Genomic DNA, 24,220 nt, shown 5'->3' with positions numbered 1-24,220 from the left:
GAAGTCCCTTTTCTTCGTCCTCTGATGTCAGAGGGCATAGTTTTCTGTCTTGCCAGTCAGAAAAAGTGAAGCAAGTGTGGGAGCAGGAAAAGAGACTGAAGTGATTTCTGGGAAAGAGTCATATATTTGTGTATCTGCCGGGGTACAAGGACTAATCATTCTAGCCTAGAATGTGAATTGGTAGGAGACTGTTGTGTAAACCCAACCATGCCTCTTTAGCCCATACTTACCCTGCTTCAGGTCCACCCTTCGCCAGGTCAAATACTTGAGACGGATTGAGATACTGCTTGAATTTTCGGAGGAAGACGATTCCTTGGTGATCTCCACTTTTGGAGTTGACGAAGACGAGCAAGGGACAGGAACAAGTCAATGGCCATTCGAGGCTCCAGAAGTCAGGCGATACCACTAATTGGCCTGATAGACACACAAAAGAAAAAGAAAAAGTGCAATTGAGACGAGATAAGATATGACCTACATCACATTTTACAGAGACTCACTCTTATGTAAAATGGGTAGTGATGCTGAACTTTTAAAAACAGTGTTGTGCCTGGCAAAAATCAAAGGCAGCTCCCACTAATTGACTGGTGGTTGGTTCGCAAGGCATTCTAAGCAGTTCTGCACATTTTCAACTGGCAACTACAAGTGAAATCGACTATCTTTCCTTAGCAGTATAACTTGGATGTAATTATCTCCCATAAACAAATGAAATACCGTTATCAACAATTTTTAATGAAAGGTAAAATGGTATCATAATAGTAGTTTTTCACATTAATTCATTCATGCAAGCATTCATTCACTTGTGCATTTATTCATTCATTCATTCAACAAATATGTATTGAGGATGTTCTCTGTGCCGTCCTTATTTATATTGGTGGACAAAATATGATTCTTATTTTAGTAAAGGTAAAGTTCAAGCCCCCATCTCTTTGATTCTTGGTCTGCACTGATGTGTGCAAGCTCATATGTGGCTGCCACTATGGAGTCACTTGCTGCCACACTTTTCCCACCATGATGAACTAGACTGTATTTTTTCAAACTGCGAAATACATCCTTCTTACTTTAAGTTGCCTCTTGTGAAGCATATGTTCAGAGCAATGAGAAAAGTAACTAATTTACTAACTGAGGAGAGGGATATAGGAAACTGAAATCAGAGAGAAGATAGATGCAAGATTTTCCTACAAAGAATTTGCATTATTTTTAAAGAAAACTATTGGCCTATGTAAATATATTTTCCAGTAGAGAATTAAGAAATAGGAAAATGAAAATTATGTTAATATTACTTACAAGTTAAATAACCATGAGAGCAGAATGGAAATGTTGTTCTAGAATCGTCTTGCAACTTTGGGCACAGTATACTATACTATACCTTGTAGTATATTTCTATGTGAGAGACAGGTAGCTGTATGCTACAGTTGGTTGCCCCCTCCCCAGTTAATTCATTAAACTACAGGAACATCTTAAGTTCTCTAAGGGTGCATCTTCTCGTATGAATAATAGCAGCATGTTGCAAAGATAAATGCATTGTGATCTGGGCTGCAGAAATGATAGATTCATACTCAGGTATCCAGGCTGACTCACAAGGTCGCTCTGAAGTGGCCGACGTCCTGTACCATTTCACTAGTTCATTCTGTAGTTCAGATGAGAGCACAGAAAGCTGGCCTGTAAAGTATGAAGTGTCCCAGAGTCGAGAAAGAGCTACTGGATGATGAAAATCAAGAGCAGAAAATGGCCTCAACTGCCATATGAGTCAGAGTAAACAGGTGAGTAAGTGTGCACCTTTGTCTTCATGTTCAGGCTCAAGGACATAAATTACGCTGGGATAGAACAATAGAGACTTGGCTTGGCAGATTCAAGTGGGAAAGAGCACAGGGGCTTTAGGATATGAGTCAACACCCTGAAGAGCCTCTTAAGAAGAGCTCATGCTTTTGTTCGGCTGCACTAATCCAGTTGCCTAAGCCAGGGGACCACTAGTCTCACTGCCGTTCACTGTCTTTGCGCCACAGAAGGATGCTAAATTGGCGTAAGTCCTGCTTCCTGTTGCCCTTCCTATACTATTAAAAGTCATCTTTAATGATGTTTAAATAAATTTAACCTTTGTAATGGACCTGAGCATTTCTACATCTGTAGAAAGAAGTGACAAATGACACCATGAGCTAGGCTCACCCTTCCAGCTTGAAGAAGGTTATGGAGAATGAGTTCTCAACACTATGTGGTAGCAAACATGTCCAGGAGATACTGTGAGGATTTGCTGTCTTTATGAACGCTGTGATATGATCACTGAGTTTGTGGACATGGCAGCTGGTAGACAGCAGAATAATAGCAGAATGGTGGTCATACAATAAAATAGTGTCATGGCAGAAGCTTCGTTAGGGCCTGCTTTCCTAGGTCATCAAAACTGAGCCATGCACATTTCTGTATTACATGTTTTGCTAAAGAAACTTTAGTAACAGTGGGAAACTGAGGAATAGAAACACATTAAATAACTTGTCTAAGATTGTGCAGTAAATGATAGGGCATGTTCAGAGGACTAGCAGTATAGAAAGCATTAGGGAACTTCTCAGAAATGCAAATTATTGGGCCTCACGCAGGTGAGCTGAGTCAAAACCTCTGAGGGTGGGGCCCAAAATGCTGTATTTTAATAAATTATTCCTGATGCATCTGATGCATGCTTATGTTTAATAACTACTGTGTGAGTTCCTACTTTACTGTCCAGGAAGTAATTAACTTGGGGAAGTGGGAAGAGACCATTTGAGAAGTAATAGAAGGTAATACTTGATTTGAGCTATACCCTAAAGGAACTTATTAAAGACTAAGTAGAGAAAAGTGGGTAATTGGAGGTCTTGACAATTAATCGGAGCCCCTTGATGGAATCAATGAATGCAGGAATGAATGCACAGCAGCACTGGCAAAGGCCACTGCAGAAGGTCACCATCTGCTTGCTGGAGAAAAGCTTTCTAGCTTGACTGGGAGGCTGGAGTGGATTAACCACAATACCACCACTAAGATTCTGTGACCAAGAAACACAGAAGAAGATTCCCCTCAAATGGAACATCACATAGGGAATCCTACTCCTTTGAGGGCTTATTTGTTGAGGCTAAGAAGCCCAGAAGGAGTCGAGAAGAAAGGGAGTTTTTTAAAGCCCTTTTTGAGGAAGTCCAGGTTATGTAATGCACGGTAGAAAAAAAGGGTTGCCAGTGTGATATCCAAGTGGACCAAGATTGCTGCTACATGAAAGCCAAAATTAAAAGATGCTTCATTGCACACTAGATGACACAAAATAACAGCCTAGTCCAGGCACTTCTATGTAAGGGAAAGCAATGCCATTAGCTGATGATCCATAACAAGAATCAGACGTGCTGTAGGACAAAAATAACCTCACAGTTGATATAAACAATAAACTTCTACAAGGACAGAAAGCTCAGAACATGCTTGACTTGGGCACAAATAGTTACCATCCCCATTAATATACAGTTGGGATGATCTTGTGGGATGCTATCTCGAGGTAATAGTGAAGGAAACAGGAGCACAAAACCTAAGATTTTAGCCTGAATTCCATCATCAGAGAACTTCCTCTTGCAGCAGATGAAACAAGTACAGGGACCCTCAGCCAGATATGAGAGAGAGAGAGAGAGAGAGAGAGAGAGAGAGAGAGAGAGAGAGAGAGAGAGAGAGAGAGAGATCTTGAACACACAGTTCCAAATGAGATTTCTCCATCAAATCCCTCAGGGACCCCATAGAAGAGGAGGCAAAAAGAGTGTAAGAGCCAGAAGAGATGGAGGACAACAGGAGAACATGGTCCTCTAAATCAACATGAGCAAAGCTCAAATGAACTCACAGAGGCTGAAGCAGCAAGCACAGGGCCGGCACATGTATAGGTCCTTCGTGTATATATTATAGCTTTCAGTTTAGTATTTTTATGGAAGTCTTGAGTGTCTGCACGAGTGGGTCTCTGCCTTCTGCCTTCTTTTGGGACTCTTTTATTTCTGTTGGTTTGCCTGGTTCAAACTCAGTGTAATGTTTTTATTTTATCTTATCCTGTTTTATTTTGTTATGTTTTATTGTTATCTCTTAGAGACAGAAAAGGAGTGAATCTAGATAGCAGGGGAAGTGATAAGGAACTGGGAGGAGGGAAGGAGGGAAAACTGTAACCAGGACATATTGTATGAAAAAACAATCTATTTCAATAAAAGGGGAGAAATTAATGAATGGTAATAATGCAAGAAAAAAGTAGGTTGACTTGGTGAGTAGCCTGAATTTGTTCAGGGGATTAGATTGTTACTTTTCTCCATGTATCAATTCCATTTTCCCTAAACCTCTTCATTCTTTTTTTCTAGTCAATCATCTCTCATTGATAAAGTTATCAATTTCTTCTCCTCTTTAGCCAATTGTCTAGTAGGTGATGTTATGAAGATAAATATTTGAATAGATCTGAGAATAATATATTTATGCATCTCTGAATGAATTAGTTTTTGTTTCTTTATATGGTACTATGAGGCACATGCTTACACTTGCTTCAGAAACCTCTGGAAATGGCTCACTCAATAGCCTGATGCTTGTCTGCACCCATATTTTTTGTCAATATTTTTGACACTTACCTGATATCCAAGTGTCTCTATTATTGCTTTGATACTTAAAATATGCACCATTCAATTGTTGGTAGTGATATTATACCAAGACCCTGAATTCATCATGATTACTTACTGTATAATGTCTAATTTAGAACTCAAGAACCTTGTGAAAATAACTTTTAATAAATTCCTATTGACCAGAAAGTGACAAATTATCAGTGAAGAGTACTGGGGCAAAAACCATGCTAGTCTCATATTTGGTAAAAATTCTGATGTTAGTTTCCATTTTAAAAATAATATAACCTAGGTTTTCCATAGGTTTTGAACCATTGAATCAAAAATCTATGAGATTTATTTCCTAGAATAGGTAGTATTTGAAAATCTTTTCAAAAAGTTAATAAAGTTGAAATTAATTTTGAAAAGTCAGAAAGAATTTTGACAGTCTACAGAGAACATGCCCATACACAATACACATACACCAGAGCACTATACTCGTCACTAAAATGTTTGAAGGCTTAACGGTTAGCTTTTTGATGCACACATAAAAATTCACATTTACCCCAGATAATTTGCTAGTTGTGGAGAATAATTCATGTCATCCTTCCCAGCCTTTATACCTTCCCTCCCTCCCCAGTGTATTTCCGAAGTAAAGGTTAACCTACTCACCATCGCCCCGAGGGTCGCACAGCGCCGTAGGTGGTACGATCGACGTGCGACGACTTCCAAAGGAACATTCCTTGGAAAACCACCTCTGGCAGGCGCCGTGCACCTGAAACGATAAGAGCACAAGAGAAAAAGGAAGGGGAGAGAGAAGAAGAAAAGATTGATTAGTTTTCGGTTCCATCCCAAGAATTGGGCCTTTTCTATTTCAAGTCTCCTTTTCTGACACTGGTACTATCTACATAAACCTTAACTCACCTGACACCACCCCACCCCATTCTACTGTGAAACTGCAATATCACTTAGGGTGTAGAACTCTGGTCCTTTCAAAGGTGTCTTTCCTAAGATTCCCAACTACAGCTACTGCACTGTCACCAGCCTTAGTAGCCTGCAGAATGGGAAATTTCATTGTATTTCAAAAGTCCTAATCCTGATAGGATGTTTATACTTCAATCTTTAGAACAACTGTATGTGGTGGGGAAAGCATCACTGAGCTCATTTTAGACGCGAGCATATGCGAAAGCCCACAGAGGTCAAGGGTCTTAGTCAAGGTCAAATAGCCGGGAAGTGTCAAAGCAAACTTCTGGGCAAGCTGCCATTTTTCCTGGATGTCAAACTTCTTTAAGCTCCACATTCTAAACAATTGCACTTTCTAGGGACATGAGCCTGGCATGGCTATTCAAAGGGAATTAAAAAGAGGCCAGTGGACATAATACTCAGGGAAGAAGCTCACTTCAGTTTCTTCTTATCTTAGAAAACTCAGTTTGAGAGAAACAAACCTTAAAAAGTCAATCTCTGTAATATTGATTATTTTTGGCTCTGTAATATTGATTGTTCCTTGTCATAAAATACTATCCTGAGCATTATAAGTTTTGAAGAATCTATGAGATACAAGTTGCATCCTTCCCGTCCAGTCCAGGTTTGGCCATCAAAAATGTCTCTGGATATTGGAAAATGTTTACTGGAGCAAAAATTATCCTCAGTTGAGGTCTAGCGTTTCCAAGACGTGGTATTATTATAGTTAGAATTATATTCTATTAGAATTATTTATTAATCAAGACTTTATTTTTGCTGGCCATATGACCTTGAGTCTATCTTTTTGAGCTCCACATTACTCATATGTAAAATGGGGACAATGAGGCTTTGTTCAATGTTGTTCTAATGATTGAGATCATGAATAGAAAATATTTATTACACAGTGGCAATGATAATTTTTAGATCATTGTTATTAACCATTAATAAAGATTATAAGCTTCTAGGAAATAATAAATGAGGGAGGAATCTTTTCTTAAGGATAGACTCCAGAATTTATTTCTAGTTGTTCATATAGTCATTTGAGAATTCAGCTTTTCTCATTGGCAGAATGGCTTCATTAATAATAAGCATCAGATTATGAACACTTTAAATCTTTCTCTCAAAGACTCCCTCATCATATACAAAAGGGAAGTTACTGAGCTCTGTACTATGGAATCTATATAATGCATTTTGTTGTAAGGGTCTCTGAGATACATATCTATTTACTTATTTATCCCTATATAGTTATAGACAATCCCCAATCTACCTCTTCTCTAGGAATAAGCTTCAAGTATCAAAGCTATGAAAAGAGACTCACCGTAGACGCGCACCAGAGGCAGCGAAATTCCAGAAGCCTTTGATGACTACCGAAGCTCTCATGACATACTGCACAACGAGAGTCGGCAGGTATGTTTCCTTCTACCAACTGATGGGGCATTGTTTGCTAAAGTGGAAAAAGGCAAAAGACAGAAATTAGTGATCAAAGAAGTAAGACTGGGCTAATTATACTCCACACAGAGAACATGAGCTAAGAGTCTCTTGGACCTGCCCTCAATGCTACTGACCAATGAAAGGTGGCAGTTGGGGCTTAACTCAATGATATTCATTGGGTCATTGGATCTTATGAAGAGGAAGAGACTGCTGTGCTGGTCTAGTGACAGGAAGAATTCTTCCGTTCCCTGTGTGTCATGACTTTAAATGAGTTGGAGAAGGTGTCTGTGGGAGGATATGGCTGGTACTTACTATTTCATCAGCAGGTAGAAAGAGGTCATCGGTTACGGACAAAGTATTCCACTTGCAGTCTTTGCTCGCTCTCAATGCACAAACTTTGTGTGATTTCACCTTGCAGACTGTGAAAGGAGGAAGGAGAAAATAGGTGTGAGTCTAGTAACAATGAGAACTCTAATTCCCTTCCTTAAGCTTCTCTGGAGGTTAGAATCCAAGCACTTTCTATATAGTTTTGACCTACTTCCAAAGGTCTACTTTTATGTAAACCAGTTCCTTTTGATTCTTAGCTAGCTAGGCTTCCTGTTACCCATTTTACATTAAAATAAATAGTAGGAAAGAACTGATTTCTGTCTTTTCAATCCTTCTGACCATATAGTCCCATCTTCATATATCCAACCCTCCGTTTTTATTCATGAGAACACCCCTTCAAGCAAGTTTCTTTTTCCCTCCCACAGGATTAACTTCACACAAAGACTTAGATTAGGTCTGCAATACTAGGCAATAGGAGACCCTTCGTGCCTAGCTCTCTCCAGTGAGCTCTGCTTTCTAATGGAACAGAAAGGTACCTTCACAGATGATGGTATCTCGAGATAAGGCAGGAATGTTCCGGCGACAAACATTGCAGAACTGTGTCCGAGGACTATGGCTGGAATACCAGTAGTGCATTCCGATAAGGTAAGGATTGTTTTCGGCTGCAGGTATCTAAAGCAAATCAAAGAGAAGAAAAAAAATTGAGGTTAACCACAGAGGTGGACTCGGGAAGACCACAAATTCTGCTGCTAGGGCTAATATAGCCCTAATGTAGGTGACAAAGCATGTGAAAGAGAGGACCAGTAGGTACAACTCCCACTTTTTGTTTTAATTTCTTTTGATTACTGGCTTCAGAAGGGAAAAAATTAGATGGGAATTATTTCAAATAGGGGCTAAACACAGAAGCAAGGGTCTTTCTTTATCTTGCTCAACCACTATATTAGTTTAGTCCAAGCAAAACTTGTTGATTGGTCTTGGCTTTCTTTAAATAGAAAGCAGAAGAAAGAGGTGAGCTGGAAATTGAGGGCTATCCAAATGCTCAGACAAAGCAAGGCAGGTGCAAGGCTCACACACAGAACTCGGCAATACCTGCAAGGCTTTCGCTTTCTTCTTAATACAGCTGCCAAGTGAGCAGAACATTACTCTACTTGGACAACACTTGAAAGACTTTTAAATCCTCTTTGCATGAGCTTTTTCCTTTTTTGAAATCCATGCTTTGACTGCCTACAGCAGTTTCTTGGTTAATCATTTTAATTCGTCCAATAAGTTATTCAACAAATACTTACTGAATCACTATTACATGCTTGCAACGTTTCAAAGCATTTGAGATATAATCATTAACAAGACACAGTCCTTGTCCTTATGGTGACATTTTGCTTACTGTCTTCTTTCATACTAATCACTTTAACCTTTTTGTTATCATGCCTGTGAACACAGCATCTGCATATCGCAGCCTGACATTCACCACTACAGGAAAGGCATAGCCTAGCCATGTATCAGAGCAATGGTTTGAGTTGCATGGATGTATAGGCACTGGATCCCCCTGACTTGGTTCTGTGTTTATTTTCACAGGACTTCCCCTGTCTTTTCTCTTGTTCCTATGAATGTCTCAGTTTCTACTGCTTTTTTTTTAAAAAAAAAAAAAAGTTTAGGCATAGACTCACAAAGTTTTTTTTTATTTTTGTCATTATTATAATGGGTTGTGCGTATAAAGGCATGGTAAGATTTTGAAAGAACAATACATTCTCTCAGATGTAAGGTGACAATAGTCCCTTAAAAGGGTTGCTGTTGAGGGCTCAGACTTAAGTTTGCACTTAGTTCATTTATTGGAATTAGCCAACCAAGACATAGACTGCAGATAATGCTTTCTGATCTCTATTCTCCACAGGTATGCTGGCGATGTGGGAACCTACTGTTGAACTGAAGCGGAAGTTTTTTTTTTTTTGGTAGAAAAAGCTACTTTCATGATCTCATAATTTGGAATTGCTTTGCGATGGGAAGTTTATCACACAGTGACACCTGAAAAGCTCTAGGTCTAGAAACATCAGACTGGAAGGCACAGAGTCTTGACACTGGCACTCTGAGCTCACAGTTCCTTTCTATTCCCAAGGCTGCTGTCTATAACTAAACAAGCCCATTCCCTCCTCCCCCAGGAACCTATGACTGTATGTTGTGTAACATAATAAGCACTAGAGCTACAGAGATCAGTAAGTCACATAGATCAAGGAACTCACTCTACTGGAGGAAACTCTCAAACAGATAGTCATAACATGGTGACAATACATTTTTAAAGACTGTACAAGGCTCTACAGGAGCAAGCAGGAGAAATGAAAAACTCTTGATTATGTATTAACTATAATGGAATTCATATTTAATGGACATTGCTTGGGTTCAGTTGTTAAGAGAGTGGGATTTGGATCTCTCATGTTCATCTTATTCTGTGAGAAAAGTTTGATGCAACCAGTCCTGGATGAGTATGTGTGGTAGTTTGAATTGTATGTCCTCCAAAATCCTTTCAAGTCCTAACCTTTGGTACCTGAGAATATGACTTTATTGGGAACCACTATCCTAACAGATGTAACCAAGTGGGACTTGATTCAAGGACTGGTGTCTTTCTAAGAATAAGAAAGTAAGGAAAGAGATACAGTCAAAGAGGAGAACACCTTGTGATAATATACGGTATACAGACACACAAGAGAGAACATCACGTGACAGTGGGTGCAGAGAGTCAATAATGCACCTGCAAGCCAAGAAATATTAAGGTTGGTCTGTAATCACCAGACTGTAGGAAGAGGCAAAGAAAGATCCTCTTTCTAGAGCCTTCAAAGAGACTCGGACCCTTTCATGAACTCAAATCCAGATCTCTACCTGCTAGAAACATGAGAACATAACTGCTGTTCAGTCCACCCAGTTTCTGGTTGTTCCAGCAAGCCTGGAAAAGGAGGAAAGATTTTCAAATTGAGATGCAGATGTTTCTGTATCCGGCACTAACAACAGGAGAGTGCTGTGACAGCTGTCTAGTATATCACTACTATGAGTTGTGAGACAGATGATCTTGAGAAGACTACACTGCCTTGAGTAGAGTGCTATTAGGAAAACGAACTGCTTCTGGACCAGTCTCCAACGCAAACAAGAGGCATTAGAGGAGGGTGGCAGAAAGGACACGTTTTAGAGTGGAAGAGAAGCATTTCATTGCCCTGTTGGGTGAAAGCAGTGTGTTCAAATAGTGAACTTGAACCTTTGGCTGTCAAAACTTGCAAGCAAAGTATGAAGGTACAGTATGTTTTCTTTCTGCTGCTTATAGAAAATAAAAGAGGAAAGAGATATGTTGCTGTGGAAACCGTTCTTAGTCTACTTGGCTTTCCATATACAGAGTGGGTGGCTTAAACAATGGAAAGCCATCTTCTCACTGCTTGGAGATGGGGAAGCTCAAAAGCAAACAATCAACCAATGTACTTCCCAAGGCCTCCTCCATGGCATGGATGTGGCCACTTTCTCTATCTGCTTGCATGGTTTTTACTTAATACAGGAATATGAAGAAAGAAAGTGATCCTTGGTTGTTTTTTTTTCTCATAACAAAAACATTTGACATTAATCACATCCTTCAAGTCTTATTTCTAAGCACAGCCACATTTGGAGCTTAAGCTTCAACATATGAATTTGGGGTAGGGTTACAGTTCAACTCATAAAAGAATTACTAAGTAAAAAGTGGGCAGACCTTGAAGATTTGGCAACTTCTCAATCTATTTGTATTTCAAGCACAAAATAGTCACTCTGGTGTCAACATCCAGTGTATGGGTAGACAAAGCTTTTCTGGGAAGATTCAGTATGGGACACTAGGTTTAAATCGGTGATCTCAGCAGAATACGGTCGCCATAGACTGAAAAGCTCAAGACACAAGACTCGATAAAAGGAGGTTATAAGACTACTGAGACTCTACAGCAGCCAAGTGATGAAGAAAGCTATCCTGCTGTAGGTTTGCATTGTTACTTCAGGAAAACAGAATAATGGGTTCCAGTGATGACTTGGAGGCCAGCAATGCTGGTGAGAGACTCCAGTTTGTTATTTTGGCCAACATGTGAGTATGGGCCTATTGGAGGAAGTCATTGCCTCTTTCGTTCCAGAGGGTGGGGTTGCCTCCTAGATTACAGAAGGTGGTTTTTTTTTTTTTGTTACAGAGAGAAGATGGCACTCAGGTGGGCTGAAAGAATGAAGTCAGGTGACAACACTGAGCCACAGAAAATTAGCTGTAGGCCTACAAGCCTAATGGAACTTGCCTTTCTGGATCGCCAGCTGTCTTTAGATAAGCAGCCCTTTTAGTCCTTCTATTTTCTCCATTTCAGAATGGGAATATCTGTCCTCCACTACTTCCAATGCAGAAATTTAAAAGCAGATACATTGTTTTGGAGGTGTCACATGCCCACAGGTAGAGGAGAAATATTGCCCCCAAAAGGAACATACACAGAGTCCAGAAATGAACATGCAAAAAGTCTTTCTGGTACCTCACTGGTATTCTTAGAAAAAGAGAAATTTGAGTACAGACACAGAGAGAACAACCTGGGAAGCTAAAATAAATAAATAAATAAATAAATAAATAAATAAATAAATAAATAAATGCACAGGAAAGCACAATGTGATGGCCCAGGCAGAAACCGGAATAGTACATAGCAAGTCCAAGAACACCAAGGATTTCCAGTAACCACCAAAACCTCGGAAAAGGCAAAGGATTCCTCCTGAAGGCCGTCAGAGAGACATGACTGTACTCACACTCTGATTTTGGGCTTCAAGCCTCCAAGATAAGAGAAGACATTTTTGTTTTTGTGTTTTACATTTCTCCAATGTAAGAGAATACATTTCTGTTTTTTATTTTGATTTAAAGCAGGGTTTCATGTAACCCAGACTGTCCTCAAATTTGCTAGTTAGCCAAGGATGATCTTGACCTTCTCTTAAGTAATAAGAATACAGGGATTTATAAATTACACCCAGTTTGTAAATTTGTGTTCTTTAAGTCCCAAAGTTTTTTGGTAATTTGTTATAGCAGCCATGGATTGGCATAGGATGTCACTACAGGTATTTCTATTTGCTGATATGAATTTTTAAAAATCAAATTTGACAGTAACTGATGGAAGCAGATACAGAGATCCACACCTAAGCACTGGACTGAGCTCCTGGGGTCCAGTAGAAGAAAGGGAGGAGAGATAATATGAGCGAAGGGATCAAGACCATGATGGAGAAACCCACAGCAACAGCTGACCTGAGCTAGTGGGAGCTCACTGAGTCTAGACTGACAGCTGGGGATCCTGTATAGGAGACTGAACTAGGCCCTCTGAATGTGGGTGGCAGTTGTGTGGCTTGGGCAATTTGTGGGACCACTGGCAGTGGAACCAATATTTATCTCTATGGCATGAAATGGCTCTTTGGAGCCCATTCCCTTTGAAGGGATACCTTGTTCAGTCTAGATACGGGGGGGGGGCAGGGAGGTGCGTGGGGGCATGCGGGGAGCAGGGGGCTTGGTCCTGTCTCGAATGATGTGACGTGACAGACTTTGTTGACTCCCCATGGGAGGCCTCACCCTCTCTGAGGAGTGGATGGGGGTGGGGTGGGGAGAAGGGGGGAAGCAGGGGGGAGAGTGGACTGAGGTTGATATGTAAAATAAAAAGACTTTTTTTTAAAATAAGAATACATAAATAAATCAAATTTGAAGACAGATTCAACACTGTCGCAGGCATACAAATTGCTAAGAAAGGTTAGTTGTCCTAAACTTCTCAGGGCCTAATTGTTGGATATTTGTGTTTAATTTTTATCATCTCTAAAATACACACTCCACTGCTCCAATCAGACTCTTACTCTCAATGGATTGAATAGCTGTGTAACTCCCCCCCACACACACACACATGCACGCACACACACATACTCTACTGAAAGCCCAACTCTCAATGTGGCTGTATTACCAGAGAGCCTTTGAGAAATGACTATGTTCTCAGGGTGGAGCCATAATGAATAATATTAGTTCCTATATAAGAACCTTCAGAATTGTCTCCCTTTTCCATTGTCATGTGAAGAGACAGCACAAAACCTGTGCAATGGAAAGTAGGCCTTTGTCAAACAGAGTTTATCAGTAACATCACCTCCAATAAGAAGCAGATGAATCAATTCCAAGATATATACACCCTAGTAAGACTGAATCATGAATAAGAGAAAATCAGAGAGGAACAATGACAAGTAATGAAATGAATAGATAATAAAAAGTCATTTACCAAAGAGCATCCCAGGCCCAGAGAACGTCACTGCCTAATTCTATCAAATATTTAAAATAGAAAGAAGGGATGTAGCTGTAATTCAGCAGTAAACTTATTGCCTTGAGTGCATGAAGCATGAGTTTGTGCCTCAGAACCACAAGAAATACTAAACAAGTTTCTTAAAATCATCTATAGAATCAAAGAATGAATGATACTCAGAAACTCGTGCTACAAGGCTTGCATTTCCTTGACGCTAAAATAATAGAAAGACTATTATAAGAAATAAATTAACTTACAGGCCAATATCTCTGATGATGATAGATGCAAAAATCCTCAACAAAATGCAAAAAACTGAGTTTGATAACCACAATCAAGTGGAATTTTCCTCACTGGGATTCAAAGTAGTTTAGCATATTCAAATCAACAAATGTGCTATATATTATTTTAACAAATTCAAGTAAAAATTAGTAGGACCATCTCAACAGATGCAGAAAAAGCATTCGACAAAATGCAGCATCCCTGCTAGCTAGATCTCAATAGGTTATATGCAAGAGGAGTGTACCCAAACATAACAAAGGCCATTTATGACGAATCCATAGATAACACAGTTCTCAACAGTGAAGAGCGGAAAGCTTTCTCTCTATGATCAAGGACAAAACAGATTGCCAAATGTCACTCCTTTTCAGCACAGTACTGGAAGTCCTAGCAGGGCAATTGGGGAAGAGAGAGAACTAAGAACCATTCTAATAGAAAAGGAAAATGTAAAATTGTCTCTATTTGCTGATGATTCTATTATATCCATTGTCCTTAGACTAGAAAAAACATTAAAAATGTTGAATTATGTAAAGTTGTGGGATACAAAATCAGAATCCAAAATCATTTGTGTTTCTGTATGCTAATAACTATCTACCAAAAATATTAAGAAAATAGTCATACTTATAAAAGCAAGTTTAAAGTTTAGTTCTTACATATAAATATAACCAAGGATGTAAGGGATCTATATAGTGAAAAGTATTACACAGTAGTGAAATAAATCAAAGAAACAGAAATAAATTAAAAGATACATGTTTTTAGGTTACAGAATTAATACTATGAAAATGTCAATAATACACAGTCCATAGATTCAACACAATCTCTATGGAAATTTAAACATTACATCCACAGAGCTGGAATAAACTACTTTAAACTTGTATGGAGCCCAAAAATAATTCTGAAACAAAGAACAAAGCTAGCAGCATCATACTCCTTGATTTGAAAACATAAAGTGATTATAATCAAAACAGCATGGCACTGGCATTAAAAATATAAACCAATAAAACAGGAAACCCAAAAATAGACCCCATGCACTTATGATCAAGTTTTGGCAAAGGTTTTTTAGAACACAATATGAAGAAAGGGCATCTTAACTATATATCAATCAATATGCAGAGGGATAAAATTTGACATTTCTATCATATGCAAAAATCAAGTCAAGTCTAAATAAGTAAAAGAAGCAAATAAAAGACCCAAAACTATAAAATTACTAAAACCCTAGAAGACACAGCATGATTTTGGACATCATCTTTCTTTACATGACCTTGAAAGCACAGGTCACCAAAGAAAAATAGACTAAGGGATGATATGAAACTAAAGCTTCAACATAGCAGAAGAAACCAAGTGAGTGAAAGTGGACAAAATGGGAGAACATATTTGTAAATCTGAGGAGGAGATAATACCCAAAATATGTAAGAAGATCAATTAAAAGCAAAGAAAATAAGTGTACCACTAGAGGGGAATATAAAATGATACAAGTGACATGGAAGGGGAAGGTAGATCAAATGAGGTTCTGTTAATTGCAATGGGGGAAGGAGATCAATGCAAAAGGAGAGGGAGGGAGGAGGATAAATAGCATCAAGGAGGTCTAAAAAGCCATACGGAATCGTATTACTATTAATTTACTTAAATCACACACAATACAAGTAAGTCTATGTATATACATAATTCAAATGACGTTATTTTACTCAAGCAGACAATATTCCCTGCAAGAGCTATAGACTAACAACACGTCTACATCCAAGGCTCAGGATACATTCAGGAAGAGGAGGTGGAAAGATGGGGAAAATTTTTTAAGAGCTAAAGGATCAGAAAATCTACTGTGAGATTGCATTTCCCAGAAAAGACAGGGAAGCTCACCCCTGATGCCTCAATAATATGGCTGCCTAAACAAAACCTGAGCAATAACAGCACCAATAGAAATGGGAAATCTTGTGAGGCCCCACCCATAAATGAAGACCCACAGGCAACTAAGAACTGCTGAGAACAGGAGAAATAATCTTATCCAAGGATTAAACCCTAATTAGTTATCTAATACTAACTATCCAGCTCTGAAATCATATACAAATTAGCAACCCTAAATTTTCTGATATATGTAGTTAGATAGATGGATAGATGATCTAATCCTACTATATCCATTGCCCTTAGACTAGAAAAAAACATTAAAAATGGTGAGTATAAAGTTAGAATACACGAATCATTTGTGTTTCTATATGCTAATAATGATCTATCAAAAATATTAAGAAAAATATTAAGAAAATAATCCTATATGTGTGTATACACACACAAACACACACATATATAATAGCCTTTTTCATACACACACACACATATATATATAGAAGCAAGGTGGGGTACAAAAGAGGATTTCTGGGAAGAATAAAAGTGGAAAACAATGTAATTATATTTTAGTTCCCTAAAAGAAACTAATAAAAAATAAAATAAAAAATAAAACACAGTCATTTAAAAGGTCAACAGACCTGAACAGACCTTTTTGTGAAGGTCAATTGAAAATGCTCAGTATCACTAAACACTAAATGCAAATCAAACCTTGGTAAGATAGCATCCTATTCTTGCTCTGACTTGGTGCCCTCCACTTAATAACTGCTTGCCTTTATATAAGAGAGGGGGAATATGTCAGGAGCCATTTCCCCTCTAAAAATCATTACAGAAACCATCACCCTGGGGAGTCTGCAGGGAACCTCACACCCATAATTATGTTCTATTGAGAACCTGCCCCACAGCCAATTAACTGCTAATCTGTTAGCGGAACCCGCCTCACATTCCAGCTATCCAGGGAACCAGGTGTGGCAACTTGTGACTTCTTGGCCTACCTCCTGGCCTACGTGACCTGGAACACGCAGAGTTCAGTTTCCCTACCCTTCAGGGGCTATATAAGCAGCAACCATGATCCTAATAAACGGAGGCTTTGACAAAAAAAAAAAAAAAAAAAAAAAAAAGAATGCCCTGATCAAAAGAAATGAGAGATACAAAGTATTGGAAAGATACTGAACAAAGGGAGTTTTGAAAAGTCATTTATTAAAATGCAAATTAAGATAACCAGTTTGAAAAAACAGCATAGAGATTTCTCAAAAAATTAAAAGCAGAACTACCATATAGAGTTAGAGTTATTGAGACTGGGAATATAGGGCTTTAGTATCAGTTTCTATGGAGACTGGAATATCACAAGTCTAAGGTCTGTCTAGGCTACCAAATGAATTCAAGGCTAGCCTGGGCAGCTTGGTAAGCTCCTGATCAAAAATTTAAAAAAAAAATAAAATAATTATTTCTTTTATTTCTTGAGATCATATTATAATTACATCAATATCCCTTTCTCTGTCCTCCTTCCAAGCCCCTCCTTGATCTTTTTCAAACACATAGCTTCTCTTTTCATGAAATAATGTTGTTACATGCACATACACATATCTTAATTGTGCAAGAGGTGGGGAAAAGTTTTTAAGAGCCAAAGGAACAGGGAGTTTGCTGTGGGGTTATGTTTCCTAGGAATGGAAGAAGCTACACCCATAAACTCTCACCAGGACTGTCAAATCTGAGCTGAATTGCCGACAAGGTAACGTGGACAAAGTAGGAAAGCCCAAGAGGCCTCAATCCTATACAAAGAACTATAGACAACCACAGAATGCTGGGGGGGGGGAGGGGAGAAGAGTCTTTTTAGGTCCATATGCATGGAAAATCTTTTTCCAACCCTGTGCCCTGCAGTAATGTCTAGTCTTGATGTTGAAGTGTGTTTCTTGCCTGCAGCAGGAGGATGGATTCTGTTTTGCATTCATTCTGTTAGTCTATGTCTTTTTATTGAGGAATTAAGACCATTGATATTGAGAGGTATCAATGACCAATGAATGTTGATTCCTGTTGTTTTGTTTTTGCTGTAGGTGGTGGCGGCGATTGTGGTGGTAGTGGTGTGTGTTAGTATGTGTGTGTGTGTTTCTCCTCTTTTTAATATACTGGTCTGAGATTATTTATTCCCTGTGTTTTCTTGGAAGCAGTAATGTCTATAGGTTGGAGTTTATCTCATAGCAACTGTTGTAAGGCTGGATTTGTAGGTAGATACTGCTTAAATTTGGTTTTATCATGGAATATCTTATTTTCTCCATCTATAGTGATTCAAAGTTTTACTGGGTATAGTAGTCTCAGCTGGCAGTTGTGGTCTTTGAGAGTCTGCAACACATCTGTCCTGGTCTTTCTGGCTTTTAGAGTCTCCAATGAGATACCAGGTGTAACTCTAATAGGTCTTCATTTTTATGTGGCTAAGTCTTTTTTTGCTTGCAGCTTTTAATATTATTTCTTTGTTATGTAAGTTTTGATTATTATGTGCTGAAGGGACTTCCTTTTCTGGTGAAAACTATTTGGTAACCTGTATCCTTCTTGTACCTTTATAGGCATCTCCTTCTTTAGGTTTGTATAATTTTCTTAAACATATTTCCTGGAACCTAAGCTGTGTTTCTTCTTTCTCTATTCCCATTATTCTTAGATTTTTGTCTTTTCACTGTGTCCCAGATTTCCTGGACATTTTGTGTCAGGAGATTTTTAGATTTAATATTTTCTTTGGCCAATGTATCTTATTTTCTTTGGCCAATGTATCTTTCTTCTCTCACACCTGCAACACTAGAGATTCCTTCTTCCATCTATTGTGTTCTGTTGGTGAACTTTGTCTCTATAGTTCCTGCTTGAATTCAGAAATTCTTTCATTGCCAGAATTCCATCTGTTTGGGTTTTCCTTGTTGTTTCTATTTCCATTTTTTAGGTCTTGAATGGTGTTATTCATTTCTCTCTCTCTCTCTCTCTCTCTCTCTCTCTCTCTCTCTCTCTCTGTGTGTGTGTGTGTTTCTGGATTTCTTTAAGGTATTTATTCAATTTTCTCTTTAAGGTCTTCTATCATCCTCATATGGACTGTTTTAAGATCTTTTTCTTATTCTAGTTATACTGGAATACTCGGGTCCTGCTGTATTAGGGTTTCTGCTGATTGTGTTTTTGCTGGTGACTAGGCATCTGAGATTGGGATGATTACAGTTCTAGATACTGATACAGATATCAGTTTTGTTTTTGTTGGGTGGGTGTTTTGTTCTTTGGTTTTTGTTTCTTCTCCGTTTTTAGGAGAGTATAGTGGCTCTATGTTTCCTCTTGGGAAGTTTTATGTGAACCTGACAGGTGTGGCTACTGCAGGTTCCAGGCAAATGAACCTAATGAAAAAGCTGATGTAGCTACTTTAATACGACAAGATAGACCCAATCAAAACTAGTGAGAAGAGATAGAGAAGGACACTATATAGTCATCAAAGGAAAAATCCCCCAAGAGGACACTGCAATTCTAACATCTATGCCCAAAACGCAAGGGCACCCACGTTTGTAAATGAAACACTACTACAGCTCAATTCACACATTGACCCTCACAATACCCCACGCTGAACAGACAGATCATCTAACCAAAAACTAAACAGAAATGCCGAAGCTAACTAATGTTATAAAACAAATGGACCTAACAGATATTTACAAAGCATTTCACTCAAGCACAAAAGAATATGCCTTCTTCTCTGTGTCTCATGAAACTTTCTCCAAAACAGACCAAATACTCAAATACCAAGCCAGTCACATCAGATACAAGAAAACTGAAATAACAGCCTGCTTCCTATCATACTACCACAGACTGAAATTGGACATCAACAACAACAGAAATGACAGAAAGCTTACAATCTCATGGAAACTGAACAACTCACTACTGAATGAAAATTGGTTCAATACAAAAATAGAGAAAGAAATTAAAGATTTTCTAGAATTGGATAAAAATGAACATAAAACATATCCAAATTTATAGGACACATGAAAGCCATTGCAAGAGGCAAGTTCATAGCACTAAGTGCCTACATAGAAAAGAAAAACCAATGGAGAGCTCTCACGCTAGTAACTTAGCAGCCTGCCTGAAGACTCTAGAACAAAAGAAGAAATCAGTCTCAAAAGGAATGGATGGTTAAAAGTAATCAAACTGAGGGCTAAAATTGATAAAATAGAAACAAATAGAACAATACAAAGACTCAATGATACAAACAGTTGATTATTTGAGAAAATTCAACAAGATAGACAAACCTTTATCCGAACTAACTAAAAGACAGAGTGAGAAAATCTAACAAATTCAGAAATTAAAGAAGAGACATAAAAACAGACACCAAGGAAATCCAGAGAATCATAAGGCATATTTTTTTGTTTTTTAAGGATGTATTTTAAAAACCTATATTCCATCGAATTGGAAAATCTAAAAGAAATGGCTAATTTTTCTGATAGATACCACTTACCAAACTTAAATCAGGATCAGATAGACAATTTAAACAAACATATTATTCTCAGTGAAATAAAAAAAGTCATTAATTTTTTTTTCAGTCATAAAAAGCTCAGAACCTAATTGTTTTAACACAGAATTCTACCAGGCTTTCAAAAAAGAGTTAACACCAATACTCCTCAAATTATTGAATAAAATAGAAACATAAAGAACATTGACCATTCATTTTATGAGACCACAGTTACTCTGATACCCAAACCATATAAAAACACAAGAAAGAAAGAGCACATTTGCAAAAATATTCAATAAAATACTAGTAAGCCACATCTAAAAACACATCAAAAAGATCATCAACCATGATCAAGCTTTATCCCAGAGATGCAGGGATGCTTCCTGTAATCTACCATATAACATAATCTAACATATAAATGTTATCCACCATATAAAATTCTGAAAGACAAAAACCACATGGTAATCTCATCAGATGCAGAAATGGTCCTTGACAATATCTAACACACCATCATGATAAAAGTCCCAGGAGTGATCAGGGATACAAGGGATAGTCATCAACATAATAAAGGTAGTTCACAGTAAGCCCATAGCCAACAACAAATAAAGTGGAAAGAAACTCAAAGCAATTCCACTTAAGTCAGAAACAAGACAAACTTGTCCATTCTCTTCATACCTAGCCAATATAGTACTTGAAGTCTTAGCTAAAGCAATAAGAAAGTTGAAGGAGGTAATGGGGACACAAATTCAAAAGGTCAAATATCTTTATTTGTAGATAATATGATAGTATACACAAGTGATCCAAAAAAATTCCACCAGAAAATGTCCACAGTTGATAACTTCCAGCAAAGTAGCTCAATTCAAAATTAACTCACAAAAACCAGTAGCCCTCCTATATACAAATGACAAATGGACTGAGAAAGAAATAAGGGAAGTAACACCTGTAAATAATATACAATATAATAATATAAAATGTATATATGCCTGTAAATAATATATTTTTATATTATAATAATATAAAGATAGATTGGGATAACTCTAACCAAGAAAGTTAAAGACTTGCATGATAAAAACTTCAAGTCTTTGAAGAAAATGTAAGCTGGAAAGGTCTCCCATGCTCATAGATTAACATAGTAAAAATGGCCATTCTACCAAAAGCAATCTACAGATTCAATGCAGTCTCCATCAAAATTCCTATACAATTCCTCATAGATCTTGATAAGCTAATTCTCAACTCCATATGGAAACACAAAATACCCTGGATAGCTAAAACAATCCTTAACAATAAAAGAACTTCTAGAGGTATCATTATTTCCGATTTCAAATTTCATTATAGAGCTATAGTAACAAAACCAACATGGTATTGGTACAAAAACAGGGATGTTGATCCATGGAATGGAACTGAAGACCCAGCCATCTAGTCAAACAACCATTGACAACTGAGTTTTGATGAAGAAGCCAGAAAGTCACATTGGAGAAAAGACAGTGTCTTCAACAAATGGTGCTGGTCAAACTGGATGGCCACATGAACAAGAAGTCAAACAGATCCATATTCACCACCCTTCACAAAACTCAAGTGTATCAAAGACCTCAACATAAAACGAGATACATGGAACCTGATAGAAGATAAAGTGGGGGATAGCTTTGAATGCACTGGAACAGAAAAAGATTTTCTGAATAGAACAACATTAGTGCAGGCACTAAGATGGACAATTAATAAAGGGACTTCTTGAAACTAAAAGCTTCTACATGGCAAAGGTCAATGCTATATGGACAAAGTGGCAGCCTACAGAAAGGCAAAGAAATTTATCATTCAATAGAAGACTAATTTCCTATCTATCTATCTATCTATCTATCTATCTATCTATCTATCTATCTATATCTATACTCAAGAAACTAGATATCAAAAAACAATTAATCCAATAAAAATGGGGTACAAATCTAAACAGAATTCTTAATGGAGGAAACTCAAATGGCTGAGAATCACTTCAATGTTCAATATTGTGCAAGGAGAGACCTTGGATCACTCAGCTCTAGATGAGATATCACCATCACATCTCTCTCTCTCTCTCTCTCTCTCTCTCTGCAAAGCTCAGGCAATTCCACAGAAGAGGTGGTGGAAAGAGTGTGAGAGCCAGAGGGGATGGAGGACACCAGGAGAACACGGCCCTCTAAATCAACTGAGAAAAGCTCATATGCGCTCACAGAGCCCAAAGCAGCAAGCATAGGACTGCATCAGTTCCTCTGTGTATATTTTATGGTTTTTGCTTTAGTGTTTTTACCGGACTGTTGAGTATGTGAATAAGTAGGTCTCTAATTCTTATGCCTTCTCTTGGGCTCTTTTCTTCTGCTGTTTGTCTTGTCCAACTTAGGTGTTATGGGTTTTTTTGGTTTTCTCTTATTACATTTTATTGTTACCTCTGTTTTTGTCTAATAAGAAACAGAAAGGGAGTGGATCTGGATGGGAGGAAAGGTGGGGAGGAACTTGGAGGAGTAGAGGGATAGGAAACTGTAATCAGGATGCATTGTATGAGAAATGAATCTATTTTAAATATATTGGAAAAAATGAAAAGCCACAAAGGAAAATTTCTAAGATTGGGCCTTTAGAACATTGTTGGAATCTTACTTCCCTGTCCAAAATGCTTTTCCTACCATATGCCTTCAATGCTGGAGATGTGGGTCTGAAAAAGCCCGGGTTAAAACCGGTCTAGCTGAACATAGCAGACAATGAGGACTACTGAGAACTTAAGAACAATGGCAATGGGTTTTTGATCCTACTGTACCTATTGGATTTGTGGGAGCCTAGGCAGTTTGGATGCTCACCTTACTAGACCTGGATGGAGGTGGGTGGTCCTTGGACTTCCCACAGGGCAGGGAACCCTGATTGCTCTTTGGGCTGACGAGGGAGGGGGACTTGACTAGGGGAGGGGGGAAATGAGAGGCGGCAGTGGGGAAGAGACAGAAATCATAAATAAATAAATAAATAAATAAATAAATAAATAAATAAATATTAAAAAAAAAAACCAAAGTCCTCTCACATGGTGTGTTCTACCACTGACTTCCATCCCTAGCCCACTTTGGCTTTTTCTTGTATTTAGCTTCTCTTCTTACTCCACTATATTTTCTAGCATCCTTCTGGGACTTAACTTTGTCTTGCTTGAGGTGATATATAGCTTCCTCCCTGAAGTTCTAGCCTCTAGTTTTCCCCTTGTCTAATCCCTTCTGTATTTTGTGTATGTGTGTGTGGTGTACACGTTTGTACATATGTGACATACATACGTGCAGGTGTACCTATGTGCAAATGTGGAGGAGGCCATCAGGTATCTACATGTATAGTGCTCCCTAACTTATTTTGTGAGACAGGGTCTCTCACTCAACCTAAGCATTGCCGTCTTAGCTACACTGTTTGGTGAATTAACTCCTGGGATTCAGTTGCCTCTGCACCTCTAAGTTGACAGAATATACCGCAATGTCAGACTTTTTATGTGGGTCCTGGTATCCAAATTCAGGTTCTCACACTCATTAGCAAGCTTTAGCCACTGAGCAATCTCCCCAATGGCTCCAGTGTGTATTTCTAAAGTGAACAACTCTCTCTCTTCAATCTTTCAATTGAAATGTCATCCTATTGTAAGTCTTCCCTCCTTCGCCTGGCATGGAAGAACATCTGCCATTAGCACCAGTTCACCTCTCTGACCCTGCTTGTCGTGGCCATATTCCTAAACATTTCCCAGCCATGTTTCATTGTATTTTAAGAAGATTCTCTTTTCCTGGTAATTAGTTTTTTTTTTTCTTATAGCAGTTTCCATGTTCAGGACTCCCTGGTGACCCAAACCCTTGCCACTAATTAAGTCCCTTTTATCTTTCAGGGTCAAACTCAAGTTTTTTCTCTACTAATTCTTCCTAGAAGACATGAATATCCATTCCTCTTCTGCATCCCTATACTACTTTAATATCTGTTTAGCTGAGAACTAACTTCAGTACTAGCATGTTTGTGTATATCTTGTCTCCCTAACTACCTAAACACTCACTGGGCTCAGGAACCAGAATTCTATCTTTTTCCCAACACATTTGACACCAGAACTGGTGTGT

General features: G+C 38.2%; 1 protein-coding gene across 2 annotated transcripts in view; it reads right to left on the bottom strand.

The window, feature by feature from the left end:
- Positions 1 to 24,220, bottom strand: part of Dgkk (diacylglycerol kinase kappa) — a 108,459-nt gene that overhangs the window by 39,229 nt on the left and 45,010 nt on the right. For both annotated transcript variants that reach the window (XM_050160975.1, XM_050160974.1), the window contains exons 5-9: positions 7,817 to 7,952; positions 7,266 to 7,372; positions 6,841 to 6,966; positions 5,235 to 5,337; positions 231 to 414 (exon numbers count right to left, since the gene is read on the bottom strand). In XM_050160975.1, the coding sequence (XP_050016932.1) occupies positions 231 to 414; positions 5,235 to 5,337; positions 6,841 to 6,966; positions 7,266 to 7,372; positions 7,817 to 7,952 (656 nt within the window). The remainder of the gene's footprint in view (positions 1 to 230; positions 415 to 5,234; positions 5,338 to 6,840; positions 6,967 to 7,265; positions 7,373 to 7,816; positions 7,953 to 24,220) is intronic.

This window comes from Alexandromys fortis, unplaced genomic scaffold (assembly GCF_014885135.2).
Source record: "Alexandromys fortis isolate MF-2015 unplaced genomic scaffold, M_Fortis_MF-2015_v1.1 scaffold_83, whole genome shotgun sequence".
Classification (NCBI taxonomy): domain Eukaryota; kingdom Metazoa; phylum Chordata; class Mammalia; order Rodentia; family Cricetidae; genus Alexandromys; species Alexandromys fortis.
The sequence above is the reverse complement of the archived record's forward strand: the minus strand, read 5'-3'. Positions and strand labels throughout refer to the sequence as shown.